Source organism: Orcinus orca, chromosome 20, assembly GCF_937001465.1.
Source record: "Orcinus orca chromosome 20, mOrcOrc1.1, whole genome shotgun sequence".
Classification (NCBI taxonomy): Eukaryota; Metazoa; Chordata; class Mammalia; order Artiodactyla; family Delphinidae; genus Orcinus; species Orcinus orca.
The window spans coordinates 49,100,887-49,125,821 of record NC_064578.1 but is presented as its reverse complement, the minus strand read 5'-3'; the positions used below and the strand labels follow the sequence as shown (position 1 = coordinate 49,125,821).

General features: G+C 50.5%; 1 protein-coding gene across 1 annotated transcript in view; it reads right to left on the bottom strand.

Moving 5' to 3' along the window:
- The window catches only part of RELB (RELB proto-oncogene, NF-kB subunit), a 29,740-nt gene extending 9,149 nt beyond the window's left edge, over nt 1-20,591 (bottom strand). The window contains exons 1-8 of the mRNA XM_049702761.1: nt 20,545-20,591; nt 19,950-20,266; nt 18,907-18,954; nt 13,619-13,965; nt 4,646-4,803; nt 3,209-3,300; nt 2,897-3,028; nt 1,237-1,341 (exon numbers count right to left, since the gene is read on the bottom strand). Coding sequence (XP_049558718.1) covers nt 1,237-1,341; nt 2,897-3,028; nt 3,209-3,300; nt 4,646-4,803; nt 13,619-13,965; nt 18,907-18,954; nt 19,950-20,266; nt 20,545-20,591 — 1,246 coding nt within the window. The remainder of the gene's footprint in view (nt 1-1,236; nt 1,342-2,896; nt 3,029-3,208; nt 3,301-4,645; nt 4,804-13,618; nt 13,966-18,906; nt 18,955-19,949; nt 20,267-20,544) is intronic.
- Between the last annotated feature and the right edge of the window lie 4,344 nt (nt 20,592-24,935).

Genomic DNA, 24,935 nt, shown 5'->3' with positions numbered 1-24,935 from the left:
CGCTGAGCCTGCGCGTCCGGAGCCTGTGCTCCGCAACGGGAGAGGCCATGACAGTGAGAGGCCCGTGTACCGCAAAAAAAAAAAAAAAAAAAAAAAAGCAAGGCAAATGTTTGCTCTTCTGTTGGTGGTGATGTTATTTATAATAGAGTCACATGATAGAAGATACAAAGGATAGAGAAAAGATACATACAATGAAAGAGAGGGACTTCCCTGGTGGTCTAGTGGCTAAGACTCCATGCTCCCAATGCAGGGGGCCTGGGGTTCGATCCCTGGTCTGGGAAGATCCCACATGACACGGAACAACTAAGCCCGTGCACCACAACTACTGAGCCTGCGCTCTAGAGCCCGCGAGACACAACTACTGAGCCCACGTGCTGCAACTACGGAAGCCTGCGTGCCTAGAGCCCGTGCTCTACAACAAGAGAAGTCACCGCAATGAGAAGCCCGTGGGCACCGCAATGAAGAGTAGCCCCCGCTCACCACAACTAGAGAAAGCTCACGCGCAGCAACGAAGACCCAAGGCAGCCAAAAATAAATAAAATTTAAATAAATAAATGTGGAATTAAAAACAAAAAATAGATCCCGCATGCAGCAACGAAGATCCCACGTGCTGCAACTAAGACCCAACGCAGCCAAATAAATAAATAAATATTAAAAAAAGAAAAAAGAGAAAGCTCCCCCCCAGGCAATCCTGGGTTGTTTTTTCTTTTTAAAAAAATCCTGTTTTTAATTGGTCCAGTGGTTAAGACTCCGCCCTTTCAATGCAGGGGCCGCGGGGCAAAAACTTTTTTTAAAAACCAACAAAAAATCCCAAAAACCCTATTTGAAAAAGGGTTTTGACATTTGAACAGATGGGGAAACATCGTCCATTTTCTCCATTCGTAGCCCTGATCCAACTGTCATAAAGCACTTATTTATGCACCTCCACGATTTTAATACCAGAGTCCCCCCGGAACTCATGATGGCAAGGCCTGCCAGGTACCCAGCGCAGGCCAGCACTGTTTGTTTGTGCCTCCTTCTTTGTTCATGAATGAGTGAGCAGGTGAGCGAGTGACTCAGTGAGTGAATGAATCAATGGGCTATTTCTGTCTGCCTCCAAAACCAAAGCTCTGGACCCTTCCACTCGGCTCCCCTGGTTAACTGGCTCTTCTTCACCCTCTCATCCTCCGGGCTCCCCAGCTGCCCCTGCAAGCCGGCAGACCCCACTCCGCCCACTTGCTGCCCCAGGCCCCTCACCTTTCTGCACCTTGTCGCACAGCAGGTAGAGCTCCTCGCCGCCCGTGCACGGCCCGCTCTCCTTGTTGATTCGGCAAATCCGCAGCTCTGACGTGTTTGTGGACTCTGGGAAAGAGGAGAGGAAGGGGCACACAGAAAAAACGAGAATTCAGTCATCAAACCCTTACCAGGTACCCCATGGGTGCCCACCCTGGGGTGTGGAGAGGTGGGAAATGGAGAAGCCAGGGTGCCTGATCCTTCTGGAACCTGTGGTCCAGGTGGAAAAAGAAGATGCCCAGGCAGGAGGGGTTAATGGACGATCATGAGTCCTCCGTGCTGAGGTCCGGTGAGTGTCTGCCCAAAAGGGAGACCCTCAGACCTCAGGGAGGGGTTGGTGGGGTCAGGAGTCAGGGATGAGTCTTAGATGAGAGCTAATGGCCTGAAACTTGTAGTGGACACATGTTGTTTTGCCAGTCTAGCAGTCCTGGCCCTTCTTTTGTTAACAGCCCCCCCAGTTTTCCTTTAAGGAACCACCCCCCACCTCAGTCATGGGGATTGGGTAGGGCGGAGCCCACTCCCAGCTCAGCAGTGATCATTTGCCCTAGACCTGGCCAATCACAGCATCGCCTCCTTCTGGCTACAGCTGATTAGTCAGAAAGGAGGACATGACTAAAACTAGGCCAATGAGAGACAGCCCTGGGACTTTGAGCAAAAATGCTGAGTAAGAGAATCTCTCTTTGGGAGCAGGGGAGAAGTGTCATGCTGGTAGGATGTAAGACTAGAGCTGCGTACAGTTATTTTGCCCCTGCATGGGAGGGCCCTGCCAGGAGTGACTCTAACATAAAGGAAGCATGGGCTGAGAGATGGAAAGAGATCCCTAATGACATCACTGAGAACCTGGATGCAGCCAGACCTGAAGCACTGTGCTACCTCTGGATATTTTTAGTTAATGGAACAAATTCTTCTTTTTTTCCTTATTTGAGTTGGGATTCTATCCCCTGCACCCATAAAAGTCCTGATTGAGTGAATATCCCTGCCCATTTTGATGCTTGTGGCAGTCACTGCAGGCTGGCTAAAATCTAACAGCCATTCCCAATCTCCTCTTCCATACCTGTACCTCTCTACAGAGGATGAAAAACCTAGATACTTGCTTTCTCAGATTCTCTTGCAACTAAGGGTGGCCGTGGGACCAAGTTCTGTCCAATGAGACATAAGGAGATATCTACCAGGGTGATTCTGAGGAATATTTTCTCTATGAAAGAGAGAGAGATTATTACTCATGCTGCCTCTTCTCAAGGGCTACCTAGTATAGTTGTCCTGGTTGTGCATTCTGCAACACCAGAAAGCCCCATTCCCAGAGGCTACCTAGTAAATGCTGACCCTTAGAATTGGGCAGTGTACAGCCTGCACACCACACAGGGTGTCACTGCCCATCATGCCTTGAACACAGACATGATGTCTGGAGCTGTGGCAGCCAGTTCCTGACCATGGGGGAAAGCCCAAGAGAATCACAGAGCTGCTGAACCAGCACCCTGATATAGCTGAGCAGCTGAATCAACAGGAACAGCCTTAATAACTGAGAAAAAAAGAAGAACTCCCTGTTTGTTCATGCCATTGTATGTGGGGCTTTCTGGTACCTGCGGCCAAAGACAACCCTAATGGAACAGCACCCTCGACTCACTCTTGTCGTAGACGGGCTCAGAGAGCACAGGGTCCATCCGGCGCATCTGTCCTTGCTGGTCCCTGTATGAGGCCTGGAAGCAAATCCTCACGACATTCATGTCCACCTCCTGATGGTTCTTCAGGGACCCAGCTGCAGGAGAGATATGGGAAGGCTGAGTGTGGGGGGTGGAGACCCTGGTGGGGGATGGGGGACAGGGAAGGGATGGGGCTGTGGTGATGGCGGATACTGGAGAAGGCGAGGGGACAGGGGTGGCAGAGGGGGCGAGGGGTCTGAGAGGACAGGATGCTGGGGCTAGGCGTGGGGACTCACCATTGTAGGGGTCGATGCCCAGCTGAATCTTCCGCTCAATGGCCGCCTCGATCTCCTTCTTCCTCACACACTGGATGCCCAGGTTGTTAAAGCTGAGTCGGGGGGAAGGGGGGAAGGGGGGTAATCCTGAGGGGGCAGGTATAGCCCTAACCCACAGGACGGCTCTGGTAGATGCTGTCTCAGGGCTCACAGTCTCAGAGGCTGGAGACCCCAGGCCCAGGGGTCCCAGCATTGGGAGGGGACTGGGGTTCAAACCTTTCAGGGGTGTGGAGAATTCTTGAGAGAACTTATCTTTACCACAGGAAAGCACCTGTTGACCTCATTTATAATAAGAAAACTGCAAATTAAACAGCAATGTGATGCCAATTTTAAAAAAAACTCATCAAAACAGCAGAGATCAAAACATCTGACAATACCCTCTGCCAGTGATATTGTGGAGAATCAGGCACTCTCACCCATTGCTGGCGGGACTGTAAATTGCCCCAGCAATCACATATTGGAGGACAACATGGCAGTATTCATTCATTCTACCAATATTTCTTGAGCACCTACTGTGTGCCAGGGACTGTGCTAGGCACTGGGGGATACAGCAGGGAACAAAAGAGATAAAATCCCTGCTTTCATGGCGCTGACATTTTCACTAAGTTTATAAATCACTAAAAGTATAAATGCACAGACTTGGGGCCAGCAATTTCATTTTTAGTAATTCATCCTGCAGAAGAAAGAGTATATATGTGAAGCTGTTCACTGAAGCACAGTTAGTGATAGAGCAACAAGAGATTGGAACCATTGTGGGTGCCCATTCATAGGGACTTAATTAATTGTGTGCATCCACACATTGGAATACTATGCAGTCAATAAAAAGGACAGGACAGCGCTAACTGTACTGACGGGAATTATCTCTAAGATGTACTGGAACATAAAAACAAGGTGCAAATGTCTGCTACCATTCATAAGGGAAGGAAAAAAATATAAATGCCTAGCATATCTTTAGCTGCCTCCAGAGAGGGGCACTGGTGGCCAGAGGACCAAAGATGGAAGGAAATTTATTTTTCACTGCATACCCTTTCTGAACCTTTAAATTTTTAAATTAAAAGCATATAAATTATAAAGCGAAAGAAAGAATGGGATTTGCAGCTAAGTCAGGTCTGCAGTCAAATTCCAGCTCTGCCATTGGCTATCTGGGCTCCTTCGCCTCTCTGAGCCTCAGTTTCCTCCTCTACAAAATGGGGATAAATATAATGCGTGTGAATGCGTGTGCGGCAGGGTTCCAGGCCTAGGTAAGACCCTCCACGGCCCCCAGGCCTCAGTTTCCCCATCTAGGAAATGCAGTGGGGAGAGTCTGGCTAAGCTGCCTCTGCTCCTAAGGTTTTCCGGGGTGATCCTCAGCCCCTCAAAATCTCCGTGACCAAGGGTGAGGGGTCAGGGCTCAGGTACCTGTGCCGGGGGCTGACATGAGGCCGGAGCCGCACCCTGCAGACACCGTCCGTGCAGTCTTTCCCCACGAGGCTGTGAGGGTGAACGCGGTGAGGCCAGTCCTTCCACACCAGGCACGCGGTCACCTCCACCTCCCGCAGCCCTCCACAATCCCGGAGCTGCAGGAAGACAGGTGCTCTTGGGGTCCCTTTGCAAACACCTGCACCCATCCAAGCCTCCTTTGGTAGCTCCCCGCCCCTCCCCTCTCCCCGACGATGATGGAGGAATGTTTGCTGAAGACCCCTCCAGGATCCTAAACCGAAGGCTTCCAACCTGGGGGCCTCATAACATGAGAGCTGCCCCACAGATGTGCCTTCTTTCGCCACTTGACTTTAAAAACATTGCATGCACACAAGGTCTCCAAGCACAGCCCACAGATAACATACTAATTGTGGAGAGACCAGGTAGACACCACCTTAACCATATGATCAAGGTCAGTGTCGCCACTACGGGGCCAAAGTAACACAGGCATCCCCTGATGGGATGGACTGGGAAGAACACGTCACTTCTATGACAGCCCCTTCAGAAGTGCATCACCGGAATCTAATCAGGAGGAAACATCAGAAAAGCCCAAACTGTGGTCATCTGGTCAGACATGAAAGACAATAAAAATACGGGTGTCATATTTTGGGTTAAAAGAGAACAAAAAATGTATTTTGACCTGGCTGGTAGTTACACAGTGTGTGTGTGTGTATATATATATATATATATATATTTGTCAAAATTCCTAGAGCTATACACTTAAGATTTGATTAAATATAACTCAATTTCAAAAAAAAAAGAGGAGAGAGGCTACAGAGACATGATAACCAAATGCAACATAGGATCCTTGACTGGATCCTGGATTGGGGGGGGAACAATTATAAAACACACATTTGGGGGACAATTGGGAAATTTAAGTATGGACTGTATATTAGATGATATTATGGAATATTATTAATTTTCCTAGGGATGGTAATGAGTGTCCTAGACATGCAGGAGCTTATTTTTAGGAGATGCCCATTGAAGTATGTAGAGGTGAAATAACATGATATTTACAACTTATCTGCAAATGGGTCCGCAAAAAACACAATGTGTATTTGTGTGTGTGTGAGCGCTGTGCACGCGTGTATGTGTGTGTTTGTGTGTATGGAGAGAGAGTGACAGATATAGCGAATAGGGCCAAATGTCAACTGGTACGTATAGGTGAAGGGTACACAGGTGCTTATGGTACTCTTAATTTTTCTGGAGATTAACATTTTTTTCACCTAAACTCATCAAAATGTGTACATTAAATACATGCCTTGTTTGTATATCAGTTATACCTCAATGAAACAAACAAACAAAAAACCTAGAAAAAAAAAGATTTAAAGGATTTTTTTTTTTTCAGAATAAAAAGTTGGGTCAGGGTTGGGGAGGGAAGGACTTGGAGTCTGGGGTCAGCAGATGCAATCTCATATATAGGATGGATAAACAACAAGGTCCTACTGTATATCAGAGAACTCTATTCAATACCCTGTGATAAACCATAATGGAAAAGAACATGAAACAGAATATATATATATAAATATAAATATATTTATATATATATGTATAACTGAATCACTTTGCTGTACAGCAGAGATTAACACAACATTGTAAATCAACTATACTTCAATAAAATAATGTTTTTAAAAAGTTGGGGAAAATTTGGAGCTTACATTTTAAAAGTATGAGACATCACGTTATTCCAGATTTCCAGATTCTCTTTTTTAAAAGGGAAGTTATGGCAACTGGGGCAGGACTTCTACTCAGCAGCCACGTGGGGCAGCAGATAGAAACTAGCCCCTTGAGACAGGGCCCAGACCCACGTGGCCGCTTGGCTTTCCTGGGTCACTCACAGGGCCCTAACTGGCATGAAAGAACCACAAAAGCCTGCTCCGAATGTGTAAAGCCGGTGCCTATAAAATACAATGAACAGGTGCGTCTCAGTGAGGGAGTACTGCCCTCTAGGGGGTGTTTGGGATACTGAGGACAATTCTGGTTGACACTGGGATCGGGACCCACAGCAGGCAGTACAGGGCCACAGATGCTACACAGCCTGCAATACCAGGACAGTCCCACACAAGTCCTGCAAGACCTCTGAATGTCCCGCCAACATTCACATCAGTGACAAACCTGTTTTAAATGGTCAGAACCCAGAACCTCCTTCCATTTTACATGTACAGTATTTTTTCCCATAACTTTCAAACACACTGAATTTTCAAGGACTGCAATCACCATGTTAATTGAGAGAAGACTGGTTTCATTTGAACTGAGAATTGTTCACCACTTTGGTGGCCTTTTTTTTTTGCTGCGCCACTGGACTGCCAGGGAATTCCCAATTGTTCACCATTTTGGAAAATCCTGTCACCTATGGCCATGCTGGACGTGTGGCATTTAAGTCGCCAAGTCCCCACGCTGGGTCGGGCTGCATTCATGCTGCTGTATTAATGAAATCCAAAGCAACTGCTACTTTGTTTTCATTTCCCTGAGGCTGTGCCCGAGCATTTACATACTGAAATAAATGTGCTTGTATAGGCTGTATAATTTTCCTTTTATTTCTCCTTCATACTAAAGTTGGGGCATTATGGATTTCAGGGATGATTATGAGTAGACAATTTATATTGAGTAGACAAATTTCATTGAGTCAGATGGGTTAAAACCATTAGTTTAACCAGCTCCCTGATGTAACATTAGGAGATTCTGAAAAGCAAGATTTCTGCAAGGCTGAAAGCTTTTCATCCCTTTTTTTTTGGCTGCACCATGCGGCATGTGGGACCTTAGCTCCCTGACCAAGAATAGAACCCCCGGCTCCTGCAGTGGAAGCTCGCAGTCTTAACCACTGGACCGCCAGGGGAGTCACGAAAGCTTTTCATCTTTGAGATGTCATGCAAGATTGTGGATAGACGTTAGGCCTTGAAGCCAGTCAGAACTGGTACCAAACCAGGCTCTACCTGGTGATAAACCTCTCTGGTCTTACCATCCTTATCTGTAAAATAGGTACTAAGTACCTGGCACACAAGAGCACTTAGTAAATGGCAGTAATTACTACAATGAATTTGCTGTGTACCCTTGTGCAAGTAACTTACACTCTCTGAGCCTCAGTTTCCTCCTCTAAAAGATGGGGATGAAAATACTAAATCGAAATTCGGAGTCAGGTCACCCCTTATTGTTGGACATTTATTGTTCTAACTCTTTGAAATCAAAACCAACACAAAGCTAGAATAACTGCCTGGAAAGACTTAGAAATAAAAAGTTGGGGAAAACACAGCTTCAAAATATCACCCCACAGGTAATGTATTAATTACAAAGAGAAAGCTATACCTTTTCAATGGTGGTCACTCCCTGTTATGGACTAAACTGCACGCCCCCAAAATTCATATGTTGTAGCTCTAGCTCCCAGTACCCCAGAATGTGACTGTATTTGGAGATAGAGCCTTTAAAGAGGTGAGTAAATTAATGAGGCCTTAGGGTGGGTCCTAATCCAGTCTCCTCATGGCCTTATAAGAAGAGGTAATTTGGACACACAAAGAGTGTGCTGACACTGCTGACACTGGACACACACCAGTGCTGACACAGAGGAAAGACCAAGTGAGGACACAGCGAGAAGGCAGCCGTCTGCAAGCCCAGGAGAGAGGCCTCAGAGGAAACCAGCCCTGCCAATAGCTCGGTTTTGGACTTCCAGCCTCCAGAACTGTGAGACAGTAACTTCCTGTGGTTCAAGGCACGCAGTCTGTGGTACTTTGTTATGGCAGCCCGAGCTGACTAATACACCACCTTCACCACGGGCTCCGACTCAGCATCAGATATTAAACTACCACCCCATGGCCATGATGTGAGACTCTTAGAGGCCCACAGCATCACCGCTGGGGTATTCCCACCAAAATGAATAACCTGATCTAATCTGGAAACAGCCAATAAATCCGGAATGTGGGACATTCTACAAAACGCCTTTCCTGTCCTCCATAAATGTCCCTGTGCTGAAATGCAAAGACAGACTGAGGAATGAACCCAAGTCAAAAGATACCAAAGACACCTGTCTTCCTCTGTTTGGGCTGCTGTGACAAGATACCATGAACTGGGTGGCGTACACGCAACAGAAATTTATTTCTTGACAGTTCTGGAGGCTGGAAGCCCAAGATCAGGGCGACAGCACGATTGGGTTCTGGTGAGGGCCTCTTTTGGGTGCAGACTGTGTCACTGTGACCTCACATGGTGGAAGGGACCTTCCCCATCATCTTCCGGGTTAGGGTTTCAATATATGAATTGGAGGGTGGGGGACACAAACATTCAGACCATAGCAACACCTGACAACTAAAGGCAGCACGTGATCCTGGACTAGATTTTAAACAAGCAGACAAGAAAAGAAAGAGGTATAAAGGATATCTGGGGTCAGCTGGGATCATTAGACTATGGACTTAATCTTAGATAATATTCTTGCATGAATATTACGTTTCTAGAATGTGATAACAGCATTGTGATTAGACAAGGTCCTACATTGTAGAAAAAAGTCATGGCTCTTGAGAGATACAGGCTGAAACATTTTGAGTGAAGTGTCATATCTCTGACTCACTTTCAAATCTTCCTCCGTAAATGTCTATATAAAGAGAGGCAGGCTTCTCTGGTGGCGCAGTGGTTAAGAATCTGCCTGCCAATGCAGGGGACATGGGTTCAAGCCCTGGTCCAGGAAGATCCCACATGCTGTGAAGCAACTAAGCTCGTGAGCCACAACTACTGAAGCCTGTGCACCTAGAGCCTGTGCTCCACAACAAGAGAAGCCACCGCCATGAGAAGCCCACACACCACAACAAAGAGTAGCCCCCGCTCACCGCAGCTAGAGAAAGCCGGCGTGCAGCAACGAAGACCCAACACAGCCAAAACTAAAGTAAATAAAATAAATAAATTTATTTTTAAAAAAAGAAAAAAAAAGAGAGAGGCATTGGGAATTCCCTGGCGGTCCAGTGGTTAGGACTCTGTGTTTTCACTGCCAAGGGCCCGGGTTCATTCCCTGGTCCAGGAACTAGGATCCCACAAGCCTCGCGGCATGGCCAAAAAAATAAACCAAGAGAGAGGCATAAAGCAAATGTGGCAAAAGGATGTGGGTGTTCGTTGAGCTATCCTTGTCTACTTTGCATAGGCTTAAAATTTTTCCAAAAAAGTTGAGACATAAAGTTGAAAAAATATCCCTTATCAAATTGGAAAAACAGACAAAATGCTTAAAGATAAATGAGGGGCTACAAAATTGCCCCTTAACGTACCACACTTGCCCATTCCTGAAAAGCCAGTGATGGAATATACGTTTCAAAGTAAACCGTTCTTTTCACCAGAATGTCCCGCTAACACGCTACTTCTGGCCACAACGCCTGGAGCCAAATCCAATAACAACAACTACAACCACCTGTCTGAGTAAGGGGTCCTGCACACCAGTGCTGGGCCATCTCCCTGGTTTCCTCACAGTGTCCTGTGGGGGCAGGAGCTTCATCCCCATTTTACAGATGAGGAAACTGAGGCCAAGGGAAGCACTGGACTTGCCCTACATTTACAGCTGGTAAATGGCAGCGCCAGGACCAAAGCCCAAGTCTTTCTGACCCTAAAATCCAAACTTGTTGGGGTAGGACAGGGTTGCTCTGCTAATCCCCCAAGTAAAGCTCTGAGTACAAATCCCACTGAGGAAGAGGAGAGGGAAACAGATCTCACACGAGGAAGCTGGGACCTGGGGCCGGGGTCAGGGATGGCGTCCCTGAGGTGGGTTGAGGCCTCACGGGTGAATAGGAGGTGACCAGGCTGCAGGTGGAAAGCACTCCAGGCAGGGGGAATGGCACAGGCAAAGGGCTGGTGGCTGGATGGTGGTGAGTGAGGAGGGCTGGATGGGAATGGGCAGGAGAAGCCAGACCATGAAAGGTCTTAGAGGCTCAGGGAGGATCTTGGGTTTCCTCCTGAGGGTGCTAGGGAGCCAAAGGAGGATTCTGAACAGGGGAGAGGAGCAGATGTGTAATTTAACAGCACCCCTCTGGCGGTCTTGTATGGGGAAATCTGGAGGAGACTGAGAGCTGGTCACCAGGGAGGAAGCTGGAGGTCAGGGAGCAGATAAGCCCGGGATCCAGGGCTGGTGGGATGGTGAGGACATAATTCAGGGTCCACGGACACTTGGGCAAAGATCCAGAAACACATGAAGTCTCCGTATTGGAAAGGCACAGGAACCAGGCCTCTCAGAAATCACTGGGAGAGACAGTCATGCATGCAACCCCCCGAGCAGGGCAATTCGGCAACAGCCGTCAAATTATCTTTGACGGGCAATCCCACTTCCAGAAGTTGTTTTTTTTTTTTTAACTTTTATTTTTTGGCCATGCCACACAGCTTGCAGGATCTTAGTTCCCCCACCTGGAATCAAACCCGTGCCCCCTGCAGTGGAAGCGTAGAGTCTTAACCACTGGACCGTCAGGGAAGTCCTAAAATGTGTTTTTTTTAACTTAAGAATATATCTTGGAGCTGAGCTCACATCAGCATGACTGAAGCTGCCTTATTCTCTTTACCATCTCATCCCACCGTGTGGACATAGGATACTATATTGTGCAAGTCTCCTATTGGTGGACATTTTGGTTGTTTCCTGTTTCCCGCTATTACAAGCAGGGCTGTAGAGAACGACTCAGTTCATCTATTATTTCCTTCATGTGTGTCACTCAAATAACTTCTGGAAGGGAATCTGGTGGTCCAGTGGTTAGGACTCCATGTTTCCACTGGCCTGGGTTCGATCCCTGGTTGGGGAAATAGATCCCGCAAGCTGCGTGGCACAGCCAAAAAAACCCAAAAAACAAAAAACCCCACACATTTTATATACACACGCGCACGCGCGCTCCCCTTTATGTACAAAAGGGGGATAGTATATACGTATATATATATTTCCCTGTATAATCATTAATCATAAAATACTCCTGAAAGGCTCCATGAGATATTGATAACAATGGTTACCTCTGGGTGGTGGGGGGGAACCTGGAGGCAGGAATGGGGGACTTTTGTTCATTTTAATTTAAATTATGTTAATTTAACATGACTCTTCATACTTTTGAACGTTTTGATCCACGTCATATGATTCAAAATTTTAAAACAAAATAAAGGGCTTCCCTGGTGGCACAGTGGTTAAGAATCCGCCTGCCAATGCAGGGGACACGGGTTCGAGCCCTGGTTCAGGAAGATCCCACATGCCGCGGAGCACCTAAGCCCCAGCGCCACAACTACTGGAGCCTGGGCTCGCAACAAGAGAAGCCACCGCAACGAGAAGCCCATGCACTGCAATGAAGAGCAGCCCCCGCTCGCTGCAACTAGAGAAAGCCCACGCAGCAAAGAAGACCCAACACAGCCAAAAATAAAATAAAAAATAAAATAAAATAAAGATGGGTATAGTTGAAAATCTTGTCTGTACCTTATCCATTCAGCACTGCCTCCAAAAAAGAATTCACCTGTATTTGTTTTCCTTTCCAGAGTTTCTGTACGCAAATACTACCAAATACCAATTGAAAATCTTATGTTCCCCTCTTTTTGACACACACGGTAGTACAGTTTACCTTGAACAATGTGGGGAGTGGGGGAGGGAGCGCTGGGCCATCGACCCTGCCTGCAGTGGGAAATCCACCTATAACTTATAGCTGGTCCTCAGTATCCGTGTTTCTGCGGTTCCGCCTGGGGGGATTCCAACAACTGGGGATCGTATTTACTGTTGAAAAAAATCCCCGTTTGGGCTTCCCTGGTGGCGCAGTGGTTGAGAGTCCGCCTGCTGATGTAGGGGACGCGGGTTCGTGCCCCGGTCCGGGAAGATCCCACATGCCGCGGAGCGGCTGGGCCCCTGAGCCATGGCCACTGAGCCTGCGCGTCCGGAGCCTGTGCTCCGTAACGGGAGAGGCCACAACAGTGAGAGGCCCAAAAATCCCCGTTTAAGCGGACCCGCCCAGTTCAAACCCATGTTGGTCAAGGGTCAACTGTATAATACCCACAAAATTCTGCACCTCAATTTAAACAAAATTAATATATCATGGAGATGGATACTTCCACATCAGTACCTCAGGGAGGGCTTCATTTAAAATTTTTTCTGTATTAACTGTATGTATTTATATTTATCTGCACACTTACACAGATACATTTGTCCCTGCTGCATAGGATTGCAATCGGTAGATTATCGATTATTTCACCAGTCCCCTGATGATTAACACGGAAACTTCCAATTCTTCTCTATACAAACAAGGCTGCAAGGGAGAAACTTGTACGTCCCTCTTTCACCCAGATGCAGGCATATCTACATGATAAGTTCCTAGAAGTGGAATGGCCCGGCCTAAGAGTAATAATGATAATAATAATTATACTAGTAATACTAGAAGCTCTCTCATTCGAGCACTCACCATGTTGGAGGTACTTGGCGTGTATAGGTAACTCATTTACTCCTCCCAGCAACCCCAGGTGCTTGGTTATTATTATTATTCAGTTTTTTAATTTTTGGGGGGGCCACGCCACAGGGCCTGCAGGATCCTAGTTCCCCAACCAGGGATCGAACCCGGGTCCCCAGCAGTGTAAGTGTGGAGTCCCAACCACTGGACCGCCAGGGAAGTCCGTATTATCCCATTTTGTAGAGGAGGAGGCACAGAGGGACCGAGTAACCTGCCTAAGGCAGTACCTGGATTCGAATCCAGATACTCTGATTCTTAAGGCCTCACTGGTGAACCAGGAGGCTACCAATGATAATTTTGACCAATACTGTCAAATTGCCGGGAAGAAGGCCTTTCTTTGAATGCCCTTTAAATTTAAGGCCAAGTGACAGTGGTATCATCCGCTCCAACAATAGCAACAGCAATAATAATAACCACCATAAAATACATGAATAATGAAATACATGCATATGGATCTCCGGGGCGGGGACACGCGAGTCCCACCGCCCCTGGTGCCCACCTCGATGGCGGGCAGCGTCTTGCTGGCCTCTGTGCTGCTCTCCCCGAGGATGCTGCCGGCCGAGCGGCCCTCGCACTCGTAGCGGAAGCGCATGCCGCGCTGCTTGGGCTGCTCGGTGATGATCAGGTGCGGCCGCGGCCCGGGGCCCGGAGCCGGGGGCACCAGCCGGCCCAGAGGGCAGCCCCAGGGCGGCGGCGTGGCCGGGGGCGGGGGCGCCGCGGCGCCCAGGGTGACGGTGCTCAGGGAGGCCGCCCCGCGAGACACCAGGCGCGGCAGCCCCTCGCCCGGGCCCGGCTGCGCCCCCTCCAGGCCGAAGCCATTCTCCTTGATGTACTCGTCGATTATCTCTGCGGGAGAAGCAAAACCTAGGGATGACGCTGATTGTCAAAGAAAAGGCTTTTTTTACCCCCAGACTTGTGCTGCTCTCGCCTTTTCCCGTCCGTTCATTTCTTCAAGACATATTTCTTGTGGGCCAAGGGCAGGGGCGTCAGCTCCGAACACAGAAAAGCCCCTGCCCTCCTTCTTGGAAACAGACACATAGCGTCCCCCAGGTTCTTGAAGCCCAAAACCCCAGGGGTCGGCCTGGTTTCTCCTTCTCCTGCACCCTCCTGTCCACCCGCCTCCGAAACAGCTCCTGAACCCATGCCTCCATCACCTCTCACCTGGATCAAGGTAGAACCAAGTCACAGGTACCCCTGCCTCCATCTTGCCCCCATTTAATAACAACGAGAATAACAGGTGCTCTGCCCAAGCCGTTCTCATCTCAGAAGGCAGCACCACCATCCGCGGTGCTCAAGCTGTAAGGAGGCACATCTTTATCAGCTGCTTACGATCGCACGTCTACTATGTCCAATCCATGAACTTCTCCTGCCTCTACCTCAAATATACATTTACGTTCCCACCACCTGTCCCCACGCCCACTGCTCCCTCCCTGGGCCACCCTCCGTCATTCTCCATCTGAACCACTACTCCTGTTCCCCACCTCGCCTCTTCCAGTCTATCTGCCAAACACAGCCAGAGGGATCTGATGTCAGACCCTGTCCGCTTCTGAACAGAAGCCTCCAGTGGCTCCCATCTCCCTAAGAGTCAAAGTCAACACCTTCCCCATATAAAACTCTCCCCAAACTCCACTCATCTCAGGAAAACAGGACAAAGACAAAACCCACACCCCCGACCTTGGCCACAGAGCCTTCTGTGGACGGGCCCCCTCTGTCCTGGGCTTCTTGCCTCCCGCTGCCCCCTGTCATCATGCTCTGGCCTCTTTTCTGTCACTTGCACCCACCAAGCCCGGCCCTCCCTCTTCAGGGCATTGGACTGGCTCCTCCATCTGCCTGTTCCACGCTTCCCCCCATTCAACCCATGCTGGCTCCTTCTCATCCTTCCGGTCTCAGCCCACCTCTTCAGAAAGGCCCAATCTAATGTGTTTTCCCCAGGCCTCTCGCTGTTTATTTCCTTAGCCCAGTCTAACATTATTTTGTTCTTTATTCCTTTTCCTCCTGTCTCTGCCACTAGAGTATCAGTTCCAAGAGAGCAGGGACTTTGGTTCGTGGCTGAATCCCCGGTGCCTAGAACGGTGCCTGGCGTGCAGCAGGTGCTCAATACAACTCATCGAAGGAATGAACAATAGTTGTAGTAACAGTAACTAATATTAAAGATGGCTGGCCTATGCTGAATCTTCACTAAGTGTCAAGCATTGCTAAGTACCCTGGGAGCACATGACTTTGTTAAAATCCCCCAGCAGTCCCAGAAGTCATACTGTGACCTCCGCCCCAACAAGGAAGGCCAAGGTCCCTCTCTGTGAGCACTTGGACTCCCCAGCCTCCCCCCAGAACTGCCCTGTGATACTCACCCAATTCATCTGTGGAAGGAAGAGAAAGAGAAAGGTGAGGTCCAGCAAGTGGTCAAGACTTTCATCTTTTAAGACAGATTCCCCAACCCCATCCCCTCCCGGAGCCCTTCCCCCTTCCTCCATCCTGGGAAATCCTGGGCTCTGACTCCCTGGGATGTTAAGCCCTAACCCCCATCTCTCCCTCCTGGCCTACCCTCCCTTCAGCTCCCAATGTTGGGGTCCCAGGGTCAGGCTACCCTCAAATGCCTCCCCCTAAAAACCTTTAGATCGGGGATTATGAAGCAGTGTTGAGAATCTAAGGAAAAGCCTAGGGTCTCATCACCAGGGGAAAAAAATGGATGCCCAAGATTCTAAACAAAATGTGGGGGTGGAGCCCTCCCCAAAGCCCACCCTAGACCCCGGGAGATCACTTCCTGGTGTCTGAAGATCCAGGAAGACCGATCCTTCACTTCTAGCAACCACCTCCCTCTGCGTCCCATGCCAGTCCCCAGCAGTCCCCAGCCGGTATCCGGGATTTGCCCCTACTTCCTGAGGGGGGAATGACAGCAATGCTGGGGAAGCCCCTTATCACCTCCTCAGGAAAGCTCAGCCCTGGAAGGGACCGTGAAGGATGGAAACCAACCTCCCATGATTCCACAGACAGAACAAGGGGCGTCCAGAGGGAGCAAGCAAGCCTGTGGGGTCACACAGCGAGGGAGGGCAGACCGGGGCCAGATGCCCCATCCAGGGTTGCCTGCGTTGGCCACTGGCCACTGAATCGTTGCCAGCCTGCCCTGCTGCCAGACCTGTCCTCCTCCTCCACTCTCGGGGAGTGGCTCCCAGAGCCAGACCTTTGCTCCCTGGAAAGCAGTCTTCCCACCCCGCTTATCTCATGTGATCTGTGAAGTCACCAGGGTGGGGAGGACATCCCCACTTGGTAGATGGGGACACTGAGGCTGGGAGAGAGGAAGGGACACGCTACAGATCACTGGCAGGGCCAACTTCAAGTCACTTCAACTTGGAAACACCTTCTCAGGCATTCGTGCTGGATGACCTGGGGATCCAAAGATGAGTTAGACTTTGTCTGAGCCCTCAAGGAGCTTCCAGGCTGCGAGGGGAAACTGAGGCCCAGGCAGCTGTGGCTGAAGCTTTGTACTGCCTCAGTTCAAATCCTGGCTCTGTTCCTTGCTAACCATGTGGCCTTGAGCCCATTACTTAAACTCTTTTTGTGCCTTGGTTTCTTCATCTATAAAATGGACACAATAATAATGCTTGTCTGGTTGGGCTCTTTAATATACGGGAAGCACTTAGTACTGCCATAATAGTAGACGATACATAAATGCTGACTGCTGTTGGGTAAGGTGTTGGGAGACATTATTTTATGGATGTGGGCAAATTGCTTCCCCTCTCTAGGCCTCAGATTGTCTGTCTACAAAATGGGGAGGTTGGAAGACATGGTTTCAGAGCACGGGGTGTGGAGTCACACAGATGTTAGTTTGAACCCTGGCTGTCACTTCTGGCTGTGTTGCCTTGGGAAAGTTGCCTAACCTCTCTGAGCCTCCTTCTCTATAAAAAGGTCTGATATATCTCAGGCATTAACATGAGGATTTAGAAGCACACTGGGAAATTGCTTAGCACAGGGTCCGACCACTTCAGGCCCTCCATAAAACTTAGCCATTATTATTATTATCTAAAATCCTCTTTCATCCAGGAAATGTTAGGGACTTCTTCTCTTTATTCAGGGCTCAGCTCAGATAACAACCTGCCCCCCTCCCAAACTCCCACACAAACTTGCCACCATTCAGGGCCAGCCAGGATGGGCCACACTTGAGCAGCTGTCTTTCATGCCTCAGGGCCTTTGCACAGGCTGGTCTCTACCAGAATGCTCTTCCTTCAGACCTTTGCATGCCTCCTCCTCCACTTTCAGGTCCCTGGTCAAATGTCACCTCCTAGATGGGTCTTCCCTGACTACTTTATCCAAGATAGCCCCCAGAACCCCCACTCCAGTCACTCACAGTTAGGTGCCTTGGTTTTATCATTTTCATGGCACTGGCTAGGATTTGACATGACCTTATATTAGAGTGATTCATATCTGTCTCCTGTAGACTGTGAACACCAGAGAGTAGGAAACACACCTGCCCCATCCCCACTGTATACCCAGGGCCCAGTATGTGTTTGGCCCATCAAAATGAGGGAAAATTTCCCTCCCAGTCTATCTCAGTTGTTCTCCCATCCCCACCATGCTATTTAGGTGTCACTGATCCCAAGATTTGTTTAGGGCCTTTATCACATTTTATAATCCTACATTTAATTCATTGTGTACATATCTGCTTCCACATCTAGGTAGGGAACCCTGTGAGGGCAGAGCCAGGGCTGTCTTGGTCACTGCTGAGTGCTCAGCACTGCCCAGCACAGGGCCAGGTATGCAATTGGAACTCAATAAATATCTGCTGAATGGATAACGTCAGAAATTACTCTCAATTGAAAGAAACCAAAGATCTAGGTCTTGGGTCAGAAAAGTCTCAACCTTGCTCTTGCCCAGAACCAGTGCTTGGCAGTACCTGTTCCCAATGCCATCTCCCACCTTTCACTATCTCCCAAACTCACGAACCTCTTAGAGAACCCGCAGGGCCTCCTCCACAGCCACGCCAGCACTTCTGGGGTCCATCCCAAGATTTTACCTCCAGAGAGAGGTTCAGACCCAGCCCACTGGGGCCACTGAGTTTTCCTGGTGGCAGGACTCAATCCCTGCCCTCCAAATTCCAGCACATTTATGAGAGATGATGTCATCCTTTGGCCATGCTTCTGCATTTCCTTGGGCAGCACTGAATTTTGGATGGCACAGGATGAGGGGCCTTATAGACTAGTGGTTCTCAACATCTCTTGGGAAGTTGCTAGAAATGCAAACTCTTAGAGCCCATCCTGGAGCTACTGAATCAGAAACTCTGGAGGTGGGGCCCAAAACTCTGTTTTAACAGTTCTCTGGGTGACCCTTAACTGTGTGCCAGACACTGCTTTAATACTGTTATTGCTTTAATGCTGATACTGTTTAGCTGTATCAGCTCATTGAATCCTCTCGGTCCCTCTGAGGCATTGATATTATGCCCATCCTACAGATGAGAAAGACTGAGGCCCAGAGAAGGGAAGTGACTTACAGTGAAGGGGTGGTGGCACCAGTATGTAATTATTACGCTCTGCACTACCATAGTGAATTTCTAAAGAGGACTCTCTTAGAGAGTGAATAGGTGGTTAGTTTTACTTCCCCAGCTCCCTATCACCCTGGAGGTAGGGGCATCTGGGGACCCCATCTCAATGGGCAGGGAGGGATACAGGCTGAGGAAAGCTGAGGTAGACCTCCGCAAAACCCCCAGACAGAGGCGTACACAATGCCACCTCCATAGGATTCCTCCTGCCCCATCCTGAGCGTGCAGATGGGCAGGAACTGTGGAGGGCTGCTCACCCGTGGTCCTGGAAACGGCGAGCGAGAGCGAGGAGAGGTCCGCGGCCCCTGCAGGGATGGAGGCATGTCTCAGGAGGTGATGGAAATACGACGGGAGAACCAGAGAATCTCCCAAGCCCCACCCCGTTCCTCTCCTGGCCCCGCCCCTTTGGAGCATGCCCCTCACCCTTCTAGCCCGCATGGTCCGGCCTTCCTTCCTTAACTCATGGACAGGTTCCCTAGTTTCTGTCAGTCACCCCATCCTTCATCACACTCAGGCCCTGCTCCTTCTCTCCCTTAAGAAGGCTGAGAAGGGCCTGGAGGAGCTCTTCTCAGCCTCAGTTAGGAAAGCCCCCACCCTCTTCCTTATTTCAGGGTCAGACCCTCCCTCTTCACTTTTCCAGTGTCAGGCCCGTCCCCTTCTCCCTCAGACCCTGCCACTTCTCTCCAAAGGCAAGCCCCACCTCCTCTTTCTTCTCTGAGTCAGCCCCGCCCTCTTTTTTTCAGAGCAGGCCCTCCCCCTTCTCTCTGCCAGAGTCGGGCCCGCCTCTTCTCCCTCTCCGAGTACGGCCCCGCCCCCGTATCTCCCTTAAGCCCCGCCCCTTACTCTGAGTAGGTGAGACCTTGCTTGAGTTTAGGTCCCGCCCTCTTCTCGCACTCATGGTCAGGCCCCGCCCCCTTCTGTGGGCCAGGCCTCTCCTTTTTCTCCCTCTCTGTGTCTGGCCACGCCCAGTCCCTCAGGAGCAGCTCCCGCTCCTCCTTCGCCGAGTCAGGCTCTGCCCCTCCCCTCTCGTAGTCGGGCCCCGCCCCCTTCTTTGCCTCAGGGTCAGGCCCCGCCCCCTTCTCACTCTCTAGTGGGACGTCTCTCTCTTACCTTGGACCGGACCCGGTCACCATCCTCTGCCTCCTTCCTTCCCTTTGATATAGTGTCCCCGGTACCGTCACACTCTCCCCGCAAAACCCCTAAGACTCCTGTAGGAACCCCTAGACCACTCCAGGACCCCAGGCCTCCCGCATCTCCAGTCCCGCCCCAGACTCCTCTCCTGAACCCCGGCCCCTCTTACCCAAGGCCCCCAGCTCCGGCGCAGCGGACGATCTGGCGACGCGGCGACTCGGCATGGCCCAACCAGTGGGGACTGACGGCCCGGAGGCCAGCCCAGACCAAAACACACACACGCGGGCAGGCCGAGCGGCCAGGTGGCACGGTCTGGCGGACGATCGCGGGTCGGGAGAGCGACGCAGGGGCTGGGGCCGCAGGCCGGGCTTGACGCGCGGCGCCCGGGTTGCGGGGGGCGCCGGGCCGGGCCGGGCGGGCGGCGGGCGGGGGCGGGGCGGCGGAATTCCCCGGCGCCGCCGGCCTGCGCGCTCATTGGCCTGCACCCTGTCGTTACGTCACGCCAGGGAAACGGGAAAACCCCCACGCGTCACGTGGCCTCGGGGGCGGGGCCGGCCGGGAAGAGGAGGCCGGGGCACAGGAGGGGCCCGGCCCGCGACGATGCCCATTGCTCTGGTTGAGACCACTGAGTCCTGCTTGGGGCCACTCACAACCTACCCATGGAGCAAGTAAGAAGACTGAGGCCTGCCCACCCCAGGTCTGCCAACCGGACTTGACCTGTTGTTTCTCTGTCTCGAAGGGAAGCTTTGGGATCAGGAGGCTACCAGAGCTCCACAGCTGCCGATGATGATAATCTTTTCGAAACCTCCATGGTCTCTCTACAGCTCAGTTCCTTAACCTGAGTAAATCGGGAGTGATCCTACGTAAAAGTTTAAAGCTAGGATGTCAGCTGTAGGACTTGTCTGTTTTGTTCCTTGCTGTATCCCCAGCACCCAGAACGGCGCTTGAAAAACAGTAGGTGCCCAATAAGTTTTTACTAAGTGAATGGATGGATGTTTTATTCCTCCCCACAGCTCCTCCAAGTTTCCTAATAGCCCGTAGCACTTTCAGCTCAAAGGCTCAGTAACTTAGTCCAGGAATGGTAACAGTGTAGCCCCCAGGATACATATTGAGCTGAGTGCCTGACCCCTGGGCTTACCTGGGGGCCTCACAGATACCTCACACCTTGCACCAGCATCAGAGGAAGGTGATAGAATTGGAATTACTGCAGGGAGGAGGAGACTGAGGCTCAAAGAGGGGCAGCCATTTGGTTAGATCACATTTCTAGGCCTATTCCTAAGAAAGATGGGATGACATTAGGTCCCAGCTTGGATGCCGGGCACCCTCAGACCACAGAGCCAAGGTTTGATGTCCTCTGTCTCCCTGTGAAAAGTTGGAGTGTTCCATTTCTACTCTTCATGGCCTACATGGACTCACTGATTCAGTCGACATACATTTATTGAGCACCTGCTGTGTGCCAGAGCCTGCACTGGGTACTCGGGCACAGCGCTCACCAAGCCAGCCCTGGCACCTGCTCGTAGGAGGCAGACTAGTCTACAACAGTTCTCAAGGTTGTGGCCCAGCCCTTCAGGTGATATGATGCAAGCTCAAGCTGGAGAACTACTGCTATAATGCAAAATATGGAGCAGACTTTTTCTGCAAAGGGCCAGATAGAAAATATGCTCTGCTTTAGGCTTTAAGGGCCAGACAGTTTCAAAACTCAACTCTGCCATAGCACAAAATCTGCCAAAGACCATACAGAAACAACGAGCATGACTGTGCTCCAATAAAACGTTATTTTATGGACACTGAAATTTGCATTTTGTATAACTTTCATGTGAAACAAAATATTCTTCTTGAGATTTTCTCCAACCACTTAAAACATCTAAAAATTACAGAAAAACTGGAAAATGCTGGTTTTGGCCTGCAGGCTGTAGTCTGCATATGACAAGGGCATTGCCAGAAATGCTCTGATTTGAAGGTTCAGAATCAGCCTGCCTAAGTTCAAATCCTAGGTCTGTCACTTACTAGGAGACCTCAGGAAACTGACTTCATCTCTGTAAGCCTCTGTTTCCTCATCTGTAAAATGGGTGTAATAGGATGGTTGTGAGGATTAAATACTAATAATAGTTGACACGTATAGACCTCTTCCATATGCTAGGCGCTGTTCTAGCACTTTATGTCACATTACTTTGTGAGACTTTGGACACATTGCTTAATTTCTCTGGGTTTCGGTTTTCTCATCTGCTCTTGTGAACATCTGACTTAGAGTCATTGCACACAGGGTAACAGTACCAGGCACTGCTCCAAAAGCTGGAGACACAGCACACAACACAATAGACAAAAGCCCCTGCCATCATGGAACTGAAATCCAAGTGGGGGAGACAGAAGGAAAATAGATAAGCAAATATATGTCTGATGGTGATGGCAGTCTTACAGACGATTAAAGCAGGATACATGGCTTGAGTTTGAAGGGTAATATTTGGGTTAGGAAGTTTAGGGAGGGTCTAAGGTGACATCTGAGCAGACAGCTGAGACAGTGAAGGATCCACGTGGATATCTAGGGAAGAGTGTTCAAGGCGCAGGGAAGAGCAAGTGCAAAGGTCCTGAGGTGGGAACATGCATGGCAATGTTGAAGGAACAAATCGCAAGGAGGCTGGAGTGGAGTGACAGCTGGGGAAGTAGTGGAGATGGGTAATATTAAATTTAAGGAAGCGAACCACACGCAGCACTTAGACTAGAGCTTGGCTCATGATAATAACTGTTGAATAGTGGCTCCTACGTGTAGGAGTAGGAGCCTACCTGATTCCCCTCTGCCCCTTGAAATGTCAGGCCTCACAACTGTTTGTTGGGTCAACGGCTGAAAGGACACATCAGAAATCCTCAGCGTTCAGGATTTCTGTGGGGCTCTGAGCCCCATGAGGGCAGGCCTGGGGCTGTCTTGATCTCTGCTGTGTACACAGAACCCCCAGCTCAAAGCAATGTCCAGGGGAGGGGCTCAGGAAACATTTGTTGACTGACTGTATGTCAGTCTCTCCACCGATGTCTTAATGCAGACCTCATCAAGGTCCTCCACACTTCTGGCTGTGTGCCTGTGTCTGTGAAAGTCAGGATTATGCAAACATGCACTCAGCAAATGATCCCAGAGCGACTCCTCTTGTGCTGTGGACACAGCAGTGACCAAGACAGCTCTGGCTCTGTCCTCACAGGGCTCAGTCCAGTGGAGAAAGACCTGTCTCCAGGTAGTGATGACCCACAGCAGGCAGGGCTGGGATGTGGGAACCCAGGGAGCTGGTGGGTGGGGGGCAGTGTCCCAGAGGAGGTGGTCAGGAAGGGTTTCCTGGAGGAGGAGCCATGGAGCTACAACCTGGAGGATGCATAGGGCAAGGTGAAGAGTTGCGTGCCTGGAGGTGTGTCTCAGTTTAGGGAAGGGTGCCAGGAGGTAAGCAGTCACAGCTAGTTAGAGCAAGGGAGATGAGGCTGTAGGAGTTAGTAAGTCCCCTCCCCCCAAGGTATCGTTCACCACAGTTAGCAGCCTGGGCTCTTCTCCCAAGGGTACTGGGGAGCCATGGTAGGTTCTGAACAAAGAACGGGCAGGGTCAAGTTTGTGCTTCAGAAAGTTCTGGCTGCTGGGGACTTCCCTGGTTGGTCAGTGGTTAAGAATCCTCCTGCCAATGCAGGGGACATGGGTTCCATCCCTGGTCCAGGAAGATCCCACATGCCGCGGAGCAACTAAGCCCGTGCGCCACAGCTACTGAAGCCTGTGCGCCTATAGCCCATGTTCCGCAACAAGGGAAGCCACCACACTGAGAAGCCAGCACACTGCAACGAAGCTCGCCGCAACTAGAGAAGGCCCGCGCGCAGCAACAAAGACCCAAATCAGCCAAAAATAAATTTTTAAAAAATGGTTAAGATGGTAAAAAAAAAAAAAAAAAAAGACTCCATGCTTCCACTGCAGGAAGCACTAACTTCCACTTAGTTCCTGGTCCAGGAACTAAGATCCCACACGTGGCCCAGGCTGGATGAAAAGTGAATGGGAGGAGCAGGGGACCAGGGAGGAGGCTGAGCTGGGATCCCAGCCTATGAGGAGGAGCCGGGACCGGGTGGTCTCAGTGCAAGTGAAGAGGTGAGGATGCCAAGCAATTGTGGGGTACAGCTGACAGGCCCTGCCAAAGACTGTGGGATGAGGATTTGGGCAGGGGGTAGGCCAGTGAGTTTAGGTGGCCTGAAAGCCGACACCTGGCTTGGTTCTATGAGCTCAGCAGGGGAGGGAGTAGAGCACGTCTGTGGCTGACTCAGCGATGGAGCCTGCAGAGTGTGTGTGTACATAGGTGTCTGCACACAACTCTCCTGGGACCTCGTGGATTCCCTGCCTGGCTCTGCAGGGCACTGTGGTGGTGGGGCCCAGGGGAACCTGGCTTGGTTCCCAGCCCCGGGCCTCCTCTCCCGGAAGTGTTGATGAGAACACCCCCCCCCAGAAAAAAACCTGGGAATGTGGGGTCCCAACCCCTCAGAGTGCAGGGTCACCCAGGGGCCTCTGTCTCCTCATCCACAAAGTGGGTGAACAGTTCTGGTACCCAGCTTGCTGGGAAGGCATACGCGCCACATACTAAGAGTCTGGCTGGGTCCTTGGCACAGGCAGCCCTGAGGGTGCTGATGACACCCCAAAAGCTATGGCCGCTACAGCTGGGCACCACTCTGAGCCAGGATTCACTCCCAGGGTCCCCTGGAGACGAGCTCATAAGCCCAGAGAAGCAAGGTCAGGCAGCCAAGGTCCCAGGATTGCTGAACAAGGCAGGCTAATGGGACGGCATCAGTGGTGGGTAGACGCTCCTGCCCTGCCGGGCTGTGTGAGGCCAGGAGATAATCAGTGGCACAGGCGAGGCTCCGCGCCTCGGCGGGTCTCGTGGTTAAGAGCACTGGTGCGGTGAGATCGTGGCGAGCAGCTTCCCAGTCTGTGAAATGGGGATGGTTACGGAAGCCCCCTCAGAGGGCTCCTGGGAGAGGGAGGAGGAGGAGAAAGGGCCTGGCCCAGAGGGTCACTGTCCCCAGTTTAGCATGTCCCGCGTCTCCTGCAGACCCTGCAGGTCTCCGTCTCCCTGCCAGACTCAGGAGAGACACCCCCACCTGCTCTCCAAGGTGGCAGGGGAAGGAAGGCACAAGGCGGGGGGCTCTG